This window comes from Eublepharis macularius, chromosome 4, assembly GCF_028583425.1.
Source record: "Eublepharis macularius isolate TG4126 chromosome 4, MPM_Emac_v1.0, whole genome shotgun sequence".
In the NCBI taxonomy this organism is placed as follows: Eukaryota; Metazoa; Chordata; class Lepidosauria; order Squamata; family Eublepharidae; genus Eublepharis; species Eublepharis macularius.
In genome coordinates, this window is record NC_072793.1 from 185,897,740 (window position 1) to 185,910,210 (window position 12,471).

At 44.8% G+C, this 12,471-nt stretch overlaps 1 protein-coding gene across 1 annotated transcript in view; it reads right to left on the minus strand.

Annotated features, from left to right (window-relative positions):
- Positions 1–12,471, minus strand: part of LOC129328034 (zinc finger protein 91-like) — a 113,575-nt gene that overhangs the window by 37,181 nt on the left and 63,923 nt on the right. Inside the window, exons 12-13 of the mRNA XM_054976773.1 lie at positions 9,086–9,091; positions 1,954–3,366 (exon numbers count right to left, since the gene is read on the minus strand). Coding sequence (XP_054832748.1) covers positions 1,954–3,366; positions 9,086–9,091 — 1,419 coding nt within the window. The remainder of the gene's footprint in view (positions 1–1,953; positions 3,367–9,085; positions 9,092–12,471) is intronic.

Consider the following 12,471-nt stretch of genomic DNA (forward strand, 5'->3'; position numbering starts at 1 on the left):
CACAAATCAAGCTGAAAGCGCTACAGGATATTAAGGAAAAAGCAGGCTTTGCCCTACCAGATTGGCTCCTATACTATAAGTCTTGTGTGTTGACCTGGCTGGGAGAGTGGATTACCTTGGAAAATGAAAGACTTTTAAATCTGGAAGGACATGACCTACTGATGGGCTGGCACACATTTCTTTGGTATAAAAAGTGGGAAAATCATAAATATTTCAAAAATCACTGGATAAGGAAAACACTAGTGCTAGTCTGGGAAAGAATAAGATCTACCTTCTATGAGAAAATTCCTTTGTAGGTTTCTCCAATTGAAGCTTTCACACAACCTACTCTGAAAAGGGAGGGAAAAACCTCTACTTATAAGGTGCTATTGAAATCTGGTGGGCTATTAAAAAATCCAAAAGAAATGACAGAGCTAGACATCGAGCTGGGATGGTGGGGTCAGGCACAACTGGAATCTAGATATAAAAAAGATAAAATAATGGGCTTTTACGAAAAAGATGAAAATATTGATTTGATACTGTGTGGCACTAAGCTCAAAATGATAAAGAAAATAAATGCTATGCTTATAAAGGCAAAATTACAGGTGGAAGAAGTTAAGGACACTATGATAAAATGGGCTGAGAATGTGGGACACACAATAGATCTAGAGCAATGGTCACAAATGTGGAAGAATAACTTGAAGATGACAAAATCGGCCTCGTTGAAAGAAAATGTATCTAAAATGTTTTATAGATGGCACTTAACTCCAATTAGGTTAGCCAAAACCCACTCAAATATGTCAAATAATTGCTGGAAGTGTGAGAAGTTACCGGGATCTTACTACCATATGTGGTGGACATGTAAAAAAGCAACAGAGTTTAGGAAGGTGGTTCATAGAATGTTACAACAGATACTTAAGATTCCACTACCTTTGAAACCAGAACTCTTCTTATTAAACCACATAAATAAAGGTTAATAAAGAGCAAAAACACCTGATGTTGAATATAATCACAACAGCTAGGATTGCATATGCGAGACTCTGGAAAATGACAATGACCCCAAAGCAAGAAAATCTGCTTGAAAAAATACTCGAGATGGCTGAAATGGACACACAGTCGTGTTTATTGAAAGATTTGGATAATATAACCTACAATGAAATTTGGGAGCCTTTTTACAAATGGATGAAAGAGAAGTTTGGAGAAACTTAACCCTTAATTAAGATGTCAACCCTTATGGACAATACAAAAGATAAATGGAAAAATTTGTAAACAGATATCTTATTAGCAGAATATCATAACATGTATTAGAGTGAATGGTGCAATGAAATAGACTTGTAATTTCTTTTGTTTTGTTTTTTCTTTTCTTCCTACGATTCCCCCCCAATTCCTTATTTCCTATTTTCCATTTAAAAAATAAAAATCTTATTTTTTAAAAAAATCCAACTTAAAAAACAAACGTATCCCTCGCATACACATCAAACTTAAAAGGTTGCATTGCACACAACCTCAAAAGATAGTTTTCTCTCGTGCAAATATTTTGATACGAAACAACATAACTCTTTAGATATCTGTTTCTTCCATGCTCTTGGTATTTATATGAATTCTATCCAGTGTGAATTCATTGATGGCCAATAAGACTCAAACTCTAAGCAAAGCTCTTTCCACAATCCACAGATTTATATGGTTTCTCCCCTATAAGTACTGTCAGCTGTATACGCCGAGCAAAGCTCTTTCACAGTCATCACAATTATATGGCTTCTCCCCTGAGTTGATACATTAATTGACGTTAAAACCTGTACTCTAAGAAAAGCTTTTTCCATAGCCCTCAAAATTAGATGGTTTCTATGCTGTATGAATATGTTGATGGACAGTAAGCTGTGCACGCCAAGTAAAGCACTTTCCACAGTCCACACATTTAAATGGTTTCTCCCCTGAATGGATACGTCGATGGACAGTAAGCTGCGTACTTCGAACAAAGCTCTTGCCACAGTCCTCACACTTATATGGTTTCTCCCCGGTATGGCTACGTCGATGAACAGTAAGCTCCGTACTCCAAGCATAGCTCTTTCCACAGTCCACGCATTTAAATGGTTTCTCCCCTGTGTGGATACGTCGATGGACAGTAAGTGCTGTACTCTGAACAAAGCTTTTTCCACAGTCCTCACACTTATATGCTTTCTCCCCAGTATGGATACGTCGATGGACAATAAGGCTTGAACTCCAAATAAAGCTCTTTCCACAGTCCACACATTTAAACGGTTTCTCTCCTGAATGCATACGTTGATGGGCAGTAACTTGTGCTTTATGAGTAAAGCTCTTTCCACAGTCTGCACATGTATATGGTTTCTCCCCTGTATGGATACGTCGATGGCCAGTAAGATGTGCACTATGAATAAAGTTCTTCCCACAGTCCACACATTTATATAGTTTCTCCCCTGTATGGATACGTCGATGGACAGTAAGATGTGCACTATGAGCAAAGCTTTTTCCACAGTCCTCACACTTATATGGTTCCTCCCCTGAATGAGTAAGCCGGTGGATATTAAAATCTGTACTCCGAGCATAGCTCTTGCCACAGTCCATACATTTAAAAGGTTTCTCCCCTGAATGGATGTGTCGATGGGCAGTAAGATATGTACGCTCAGCAAAGCTCTTTCCACAGTCCATACACTTATATGGTTTCTCCCCTGTATGCATGCGTTGATGGACAATAAGGTTTGAACTCCAAGTAAAGCTCTTTCCACAGTCCACACATTTAAATGGTTTCTCCCCTGAATGCATACGCTGATGGACGTTTAATTGTGTACTCCGAGCAAAGCTCTTTCCACAGTCCTCACACTTAAATGGTTTCTCCCCTGTGTGGTTATGTTGATGGACAGTAAGCTGTATTCTTTGAGCAAAGGTCTTTCCACATTCCACGCATTTAAATGGTTTCTCTCCAGTGTGGATACGTTGATGGACAGTAAGGTGTCCATTCTGAGCAAAGCTCTTTCCACAGTCCACACATTTAAATGGTTTCTCACCTGAATGCATACATCGATGGACAGTAAGCTGTGTACTCCAAGCATAACTCTTTCCACAATCCTCACATTTAAAAGGTTTCTCCCCTGAATGGATACGTCGATGGGCAGTAAGGTGCGTACTCTGAGCAAAGGCCTTTCCACAGTCCACACACTTAAAAGGTTTCTCCCCTGAATGGATACGTCGATGGACAGTAAGCTGCGTACTTCGAACAAAGCTCTTGCCACAGTCCTCACACTTATATGGTTTTTCCCCAGTATGGATACGTCGATGGACAGTAAGCTGCATTCTTTGAGCAAATTTCTTTCCACAGTCCACACATTTAAATGGTTTCTCCCCTGTGTGGATACGTTGATGGACAGTAAGCTGTCCACTCTGAGCAAAGCTCTTTCCACAGTCCACACATTTAAATGGTTTCTCACCTGTGTGTTTTCTCCAATGTATATCAAACACTGATTGGTAAAGGAATTCTTTTGTACACATGGGGCAAGTGATTCTTCCACAGTATGGCAGGAAGTCCTGGGATTCAGCACCCTGAGAAGCAGATGATTCATTCCTCCTCTGCCATCCTGTTCTATTCCTTTTTCTTTGCTGTTCTCTTTCCAATTGGAGCTGATGTGGTTCTTTCTCATGCTTCTTCTGTGGACTGTTGACCTCTGGGAAAAGAGAAAAGATTGGCAAAAAAGCAGAATCAAGGGGAAAGCTGTTGGATAACGACGGAACAGAAATCACATTACGGGGAAACAAATTTTTCTATGAATTAACCAGTTGTTGAGTTTTCAGTTACAGTAGGCCTCTTGTATTGTCGAAGGCTTTCACGGCCGGAGAACGATGGTTGTTGTGGGTTTCCCGGGCTGTATTGCCGTGGTCTTGGCATTGTAGTTCCTGACGTTTCGCCAGCAGCTGTGGCTGGCATCTTCAGAGGTGTAGCACCAAAAGACAGAGATCTCTCAGTGTCACAGTGTGGAAAAGATGTAGGTCATTTGTATCTACTCAGGAGGGGTGGGGTTGAGCTGAGTCATCCTGTAAGAGTTTCCCAGGGTGTGGAATGCTAATGGCGGGAGGCTTCACTGTATCCTGAGGAGGTTCTTTTGCATATGGATTGGTACTTGATGTGCTAATCTTCTCTGCAGAGCTATTGTCGGGGATAGAATGTTTTGTTAGCCTGGTGTTTTTCAGAACTGGAAACCATGCTCTGTTCATTCTTAAGGTTTCTTCTTTCCTGTTGAAGTTTTGCTTATGCTTGTGAATTTCAATGGCTTCCCTGTGCAGTCTGATAAAGTAGTTGGAAGTGTTGTCCAGTATTTTGGTGTCCTGGAATAAGATACTGTGCCCTGTTTGCGTTAGGCTATGTTCAGCCACTGCTGATTTTTCAGGTTGTCCAAGTCTGCAGTGTCTTTCATGTTCTTTTATTCTTGTCTGGATGCTACGCTTTGTGGTCCCGATGTAAACTTGTCCACAGCTGCAGGGTATACGGTATACTCCTGCAGAGGTGAGGGGGTCTCTACTGTCTTTTGCTGTAGCATCTGTTGTATTTTTCGGGTGGGTCTGAATACTGCTTGAAGGTTATGCTTTTTCATAAGCTTTCCCATCTGATCAGTAATTCCTTTGATATATGGCAAAAACACTTTTCCTGTAGGAGACTGTTTTTCCTTGGTTGTTTGATTCATCCTGGGTTTGATTGCTCTTCGGATTTCATTTCTGGAGTAGCCCCATCTAAACCACGCACTTCAGGCAAATGGCTACTCCAGAAATGAAATCCGAAGAGCAATCAAACCCAGGATGAATCGGGACCACAAAGCGTAGCATCCAGACAAGAATAAAAGAACATGAAAGACACTGCAGACTTGGACAACCTGAAAAATCAGCAGTGGCTGAACATAGCCTAACGCAAACAGGGCACAGTATCTTATTCCAGGACACCAAAATACTGGACAACACTTCCAACTACTTTATCAGACTGCACAGGGAAGCCATTGAAATTCACAAGCATAAGCAAAACTTCAACAGGAAAGAAGAAACCTTAAGAATGAACAGAGCATGGTTTCCAGTTCTGAAAAACACCAGGCTAACAAAACATTCTATCCCCGACAATAGCCCTGCAGAGAAGATTAGCACATCAAGTACCAATCCATATACAAAAGAACCTCCTCAGGATACAGTGAAGCCTCCCGCCATTAGCATTCCACACCCTGGGAAACTCTTACAGGATGACTCAGCTCAACCCCACCCCTCCTGAGTAGATGCAAATGACCTACATCCTTTCCACACTGTGACACTGAGAGATCTCTGTCTTTTGGTGCTACACCTCTGAAGATGCCAGCCACAGCTGCTGGCGAAACGTCAGGAACTACAATGCCAAGACCACGGCAATACAGCCCGGGAAACCCACAACAACCACAGTAGGCCTCTTCCTACTATATAATTGAGTAAGTTGTCAAGACACGCCTTGCGTGCACGGATAGCAATGCTGAGCTGCAGGGAACCGTCGCTGTAGAGGCACAAACACACACCTGGCTTTAAAGGTGTATGATATTTATTTACAGTGACTATATATTCATAGTTTGCAATTATTGCAGGACTGAACGGCATAAGGCCCTGCCAGACGCACTGTACCAACAGAGGGCACAGTATAATAGCATTACAACCCTTAAGTACATTCTTACTTAGTTACAAGAGGTTACATAAGCCAAGACAATTAACCAATCATGGAGCAATTGCTGACTCACTATGACTGAGTCTAATTAGCTTTGTGTCTCACCTGACATACAATCATGTGACTTTGTACCTGTCAGGCTAGATCATTCTGATCTAGCCTTCTGTCACTGTCACTGTCAGTAAACAGCTTCAACACTAGGTTTGTGGGGTGCTGATTCTAGAGCTGTTTTTTCAAAATGTTCCATGTAGAAGTTTGCTATAACTGGGCTGAGAGGGCTCCCCATGGCCACCCCATCCATCTGTTCATAGAATTCGTTATCCCATTGGAAGTAACTGGTTCAGGATACAGTGTATCCTGTAACTCCTGTACTGTAACTCAGAATACAGTGAAGCCTCCCGCCATTAGCATTCCACACCCTGGGAAACTCTTACAGGATGACTCAGCTCAACCCCACCCCTCCTGAGTAGATACAAATGACCTGCCAACATCTTTTCCACACTGTGACACTGAGAGATCTCTGTCTTTTGGTGCTACACCTCTGAAGATGCCAGCCACAGCTGCTGGCGAAACGTCAGGAACTACAATGCCAAGACCACGGCAATACAGCCCGGAAAACCCACAACAACCAACTTCATTATTTTCTGCTGTTGGCATAATTCATAACATTCCTCAGAATTCTTTGTCACATTCAAACCCAAATAATGCTTAATGGGACCCAGGTATTTAATTTTAAAGTGACTACTTAGTTCGTATTTGAACTTGTTCAATGGTTGGTCACCGTCACAGAGGTACAATAGGCCATCCACAAACAAAACTACAAATTCTTGTAAATTATCTTCCTGTTTGCTGAACACACACTTATCAGCAATCTCAGCAATAAAACCTATGCTAGACAGTGTAGTACTAATACATTTGTACCAACATAATGCACTTTGTTTCAAACCATAAATTGACTTGTGTAATTGCAACACTAGTGTTTCGTTTTGTGATTCAAATCCCTCAATTTGGTCCATAAACAATATTTGATCCAGATCTGCATTCAGATAAGCAGTTTGGAAATCAAAATGATATACATTGAGGTTTTGCACACTTGCTTTACACAAAGCTGAACGTAAGGACTCTGCCCTTACTGTGGGTGCAAATACTTCATCAAAATCTGAACCCTGGGTTTGCGAAAAACCATTGGCCACTAATCTGGCCTTTCTTTGATGACTACCATCTGGCATCTGTTTAACTTTGTACAGCGAGTGACAACCCACGGTCTTTTTTCCGGCAGGCAATTTAGTAAATGAAAACACTTTATTTTCTATCAAGGAGTCATATTCAGACTGCATTGCAGCCAACCAAGCCTCTTTCTCAGGGCTATTAAAACTCAGTATCTCCTGAAGTGATTTGGGCTCTAGTATGTAAACATAATTAATAGATGCTGCAACCTTGGCATCATAACCATACCTCACAGGAGGACAGCCTTTAGTGCTTCTACTTGACACACGAGTTGGTTGTACATCAGATTGCTGCTCTATGCTACTTTGTGCATGTTCAGAAGCTTTTTGACCTGGAGTAACCATCTCTTGTTTTATCTCCTGCCTTACCTCTTGTTGCTGCAGCCTTATTTGTAATAGGTAAGACAATTTGACTCTGCTCCTCCCTTCCATGTAATTTATTCCAGTTGCTGTGCTCGTTAAAGCTAGCCGATCTGCTAAAACTTAGTTGTTGCTGAGTATCTGCAAACCTGTAGGCTTTCATGCCCGTTTGGTAGCCTAAAAATGTCAATTGTTCGGCCTTGGGACCACCCTTTCTCCTTCGAGATAAAGGGATGTTTACCCACGCGTTTGAACCGAACACTCTCAAAAAATCTGTTTTAGGCTTTTTGCCAAATAACATAAAATAAGGGATTTGGTCAATTGAGCTCGACCACACATGGTTACATATACAACAGGAAGCACAGATAGCTTCAGCCCAGAACCTCTTGCTCAGATTTGAATCTGCCAACATAGCATTCATTACTTGTTGTACCAAACCATTTCTCCTCTCTGCCACGCCATTCTCAGATGGTGTGGCAACATTTGCAATTCTATGGTGAATGCCACGACTCTCAAGCCATAATTTGAATTCTTTGGACATGAATTCACCCCCTCTGTCAGTTTGAATAGCAGCCAACTATTCACCAAGCTGCTTTTCCACCCTGCAACACCAACGCTTAATAGTTTGGTATACCTCTGATTTGTGCTTCAAAGGATAGATCCACCCAAATCTACTGAAATCGCCCACTAGACAGAGTGCAAATTTCATTTTTGTGAAACTCTCAGGATAAGGCCCAGAAATATCCATATGAACCAATTCTAAAGGTCTTGTGGTCACCCTAGTACTGGTTTTTGCTACGGGAAACGCTTTTGCTTTGACGCATTTGCACACCTGGCAATCAAGAAAATTGTTACAGCTTTTTACCTTCTCTGTACCCAGGCAAGCCAAAGTTTTATTAATTACTTTGTATCCCATGTGCCCAAGCCTATGGTGCAGCAAATGAATGCACCCATCATGTGGACTCTTGTTCATAACTACTTGGGCACCTGCTGGCACATTGTGAACCACATACACATTATTATTTAACTTTCTAGTCACTAACACTTTATCCCCTTTTGATATGGTGCATGACTTTTGCGAAAAAGACACAGTAAACCCAGCTTGTGTTAAACAAGCCACACTGAGCAAATTTGATTCTAGTTTGGGTACATACAACACGTTGTGAAATATATGTCCCAACGCTGCAAAGTCCCGGCTTCCTTCTTCTGAAACATGCACTTCACTGCCGTCAGCTAGGTTCACATGAGTAAGCTCAGAAGAATGCATGTCCCAGAGCAAGGTCTTATCACAACAAAACAGCCTTGTTGCACCTGAATCTAACAGCCACTCATTATGGGACACTCTGTCTGACACCACTAGCCTCGCACTTCCCTTGGGTACGTTGTCAAACTCATGTATAGACTTCTTCTTCCTGCCTTTGGCCTTTAACACCGGGCAAAACTTGCAAATGTGATTCAATGATCCACAACAAAAGCAATGCTGACGAATAGTTAAAGCAAACTTCTCCTCCTCCTCCTTTGCACTCGGCTTGGAAACACAGCTTGAACTGCTACAGCTGTGCTGTGTATCCTTATCAGCTCTCCTGGAACCGCTCCCAGGCTTGGCACTATTCCCAGAATTAGGCAAAGGTAAGTCACTGGTTGCCAATCGCTCAGCAAACTCAAATATACGCCCTGTAATGTACTGCAAAGACAATGTATTCAGGTCTTGAGACTCAAGGGCTGCATTTAATGGAAGATAAGTGTCAGGGAGCGATGAGGGCAAGATTAAGACTTTGTCCTGTTCGGCAACGGTTTTTCCCCTTAACAGTAGCTCCTGAAAACACTCTGCCATCGAGTTCACATGAGACTTTACGCAACCTCCCCGAGCCAGTTGTATACGATAAAGCCTCCTGGTAAGAGATATGACAGACCCAGCAGACTGCTGCAAATATATCTCTTTCAAAGTGTCCCAGGCAGCTTTTGCACTGGTCTTGTTTGCTACATGTACGAGCTGATCGTCTCCCAGGCACAACACAATTGTAGCAAGAGCCTTTCTGTCTCTCACCTGCTCTGCAAGACTTGGCTAAGCAGGAGGTGCATCCCCACTTTCCCACAGCGACACCCTGACAAGATAGTGCTGCATCTTGAGTGCCCAGACGCTATAATTACTGGAGGTGAGCATGTCCACTGGTAACCCCATCTGGATCTGCGCCATGCCGTCGTCTGGGACAGGAACCAGGGCTGGACCCAAGATAGGAACCTGGAGCCCTTCCTCCTCCTCCTCAGTCCCACTTTCGCGAGTAGACAGGTTTCTTTCTGTCTCCTCCTCACCTGTTGAAGATAGTCACTCCTGGCCTCTTCACTCTTTCATCTTCCAAAGTAGCTCACAGCTCACTGCACTTGAACCCAGCACCACAGCCGCGTGCTGGGCCCATAACCCTGTCAAGACACGCCTTGCGTGCATGGATAGCAATGCTGAGCTGCAGGGAACCGTCGCTGTAGAGGCACAAACACACACCCGGCTTTAAAGGTGTATGATATGTATTTACAGTGACTATATATTCATAGTTTGCAATTATTACAAGACTGACCAGCATAAGGCCCTGCCAGACGCACTGTAACAACAGAGGGCAGAGTTTCAGACAACTCACTTTATACCCTGGTGCACCACCAGAGGGCGCTACTGCGGAGGGAAGCTCAGGCAAGGCACCATGTCGCTCCAGAAAATGTGCTGCAGCAGGAAGGCCAGGCCGGGATCAGGAGGGGAACAGGTGGCAATACCAGCCCTCCGTTTTTACCCAGCTGGTATTAGTAGCGGAACAGGTGGCAATACTCACCCCCCACCTTAACCCAACTAATATTAGGAGCAGAGCAGGTGGCAACGTCCGCACCCAGCCTTACCCAGCTGGTATTAGATGCACAGTAGGTGGCAATGCCCACCCCTTACAATTCTCATCCCCTGCCTTAACCCAGTTAACATTAGAAGCTAATCAGGTTTCAATGCCCACCCCCACCTTAACCCAGCTGGTATTAGGAGTGGAGTAGGTGGCAATGCCAATCCAATTCCTAAACTCAGCTGGTATTAGGAACAGAGCAGGTCGTAATGCCCACCCTCTACCTTATCCGAGCTGGTATTAGGAGCGGGACAGGTGGCAATTCCCGCCCCTGGCACTTTCCACACCCCACATTAACCCAGCTATTATTTGGAGTGGAGCAGGTGGCACTGCCTACCCCCGCCTTAACCCAGCTGGTATTAGGAGCAGAGCAGGTGGCAATGCTCGTCCAGTGCCTTAACCCAGCTAATATAAGGAGTGGAGCAGGTGGGAATGCCCATCCAATGCCTTATCCCAGCTGGTATTAGGAGCAGAGCAGGTGGCAATGCCCGCCCCCCATCTTCACCCAACTAGTATTAGGAGCAGAGCAAGTGGCAATGTCTGCTCCCATTTAGCCATCTGGGACCAGGAGCATAGCAGGTGGCAATGACTGCCCCTCTACCTTCAACCAGCTGGTATTAGGTGCAGAAAAGGTGGAAATGCCGACACACCACCTTAACCCAGCTGGTATTAGGAGCAGAGCAGGTAGCAATGCCCACACCACATCAGCCAGCTGGGATCAGGAGCAAAGCAGGAGGCAATGCCCGCCCCCAGCCTTACATTGCTGCTATTAGAAGTAGAGCAGGTGGCAATGCCCACCCCTTGCAATTCTCACCCCTTGCCTTAACCCAGCTAATATTAGAAGCCCACTCCCACTTCCGCCAGCTGGGATCAGGAGCGGAGCAGGTGGCAATGCCACCACCCTTTACCTGGCCTGTATCAGGGGTGGAGCAGGTAGCAAAGCCCACCTCCCTTCACGTGGCCGAGATCATGTGTGGAACAGGTGGTAATGCCCACTGCCTCCTTCACTGGCCAGGATCAGTGATGGAGGAGGAGGGAATGTCTGCCTATCTGCCCTCCCCTTTCTAGAGCCTGTTGTATTTTTTTTGTTGCTAGTAAATAAATATATGCTGGATATATCTGAGCAGTGAATATAAATATAATGAATATAAATTTCCTCCATGATTAGGCACCAAGAGAAGGTTGGGGAAAGATTCATACCAGCTGATCTTTCTCTTTCTTCTGAGTCCTGCAAAACCAGGCTTCTTTTTCCTTGCAGCATGGAAAGACAGTCAGGTCTGGCAACCAGAAGTCCTCCTTTTGGGGAAAGAAACAGAACAGCTACTGCATGGGAGTGGAGGGGGCAAGAGCTTGGATCTAGAAGAACCTGTCTGTTATTCCTGGTGGTGGCCCAGAGTAGCAGAGGGAGCAAGGGACTTCAGCACAGGGAAGGGAAGTCCCAGCCCAGACACAGCTGCCAGGATACACTATTTCGGTCCCCTCCGAAGGCAAGAAGGCTCCAACATCCCAATCAGACACGCTCAACTGTGATCCAGACAAAGGGCCACTAACACTGACAAAGGGCCTCTACATTTTATGAGACTGCAGGGAGATGATGTTTGTGCTCCTTTGATTTCAAGAGGAGGCAAGCACACAAGATTTCAGCAGGCAAGATTCTCGGTTCTAGAGACGAAACGTGCTAAACCAGCATAAATCCAGTTTTTCATAGTTGGTTCTTCAAGGCTCTACCATACCCTGTTCCTGTGGAGGCTGACCACGCCTAAGCATACACTGGTGCAAGTTGAACAAACACAGTGCAATGACCACAATCCATACTTTCATCCCCTCCACCCACTGTTATCAGCAGGGTGGCTGGGCTGTACCAGGCATCGACCCCTCCCCTGAACTCAATCTGGGTGGGGGCAAGGCTGGGCAGTTAGGCCAGGCATTGTCCTGTACCCAATATGGGTGGAGGGAGGGGAGGGTGGCCAGGTGTGGCATTGCCTGATCCGGGCAGGGGGAGTGTAGGTTGGCGAAGCTGGGCATTGCCACCTCCCCCATGCTCAATACAGGGGGAAGGGAAGGCAGCCGGGCTAGGCATTTCCCTATTCCCCGTCCCCGTTTCCCGTCGCCACAGCACCCTCCAGAAGGATGGGACAGCTCACATGGGCTTCCTGAGGCAGTGGTGCCTTCTGGAGGCCGTATTGGCCACGGTGCAGGTTTTATCCAGGTGCTCCTATGCAGGTGCACCAGGATAAAAAGTGCAGCATCACCCATACGGCTTGCCTTTTATATAGAAAGATGCTTGCTTCCTTGTCTGCTCTGAAAGGCCTACAAGCAGGCCTCAGTGACATCACATGAGCTGCTCCTTTTA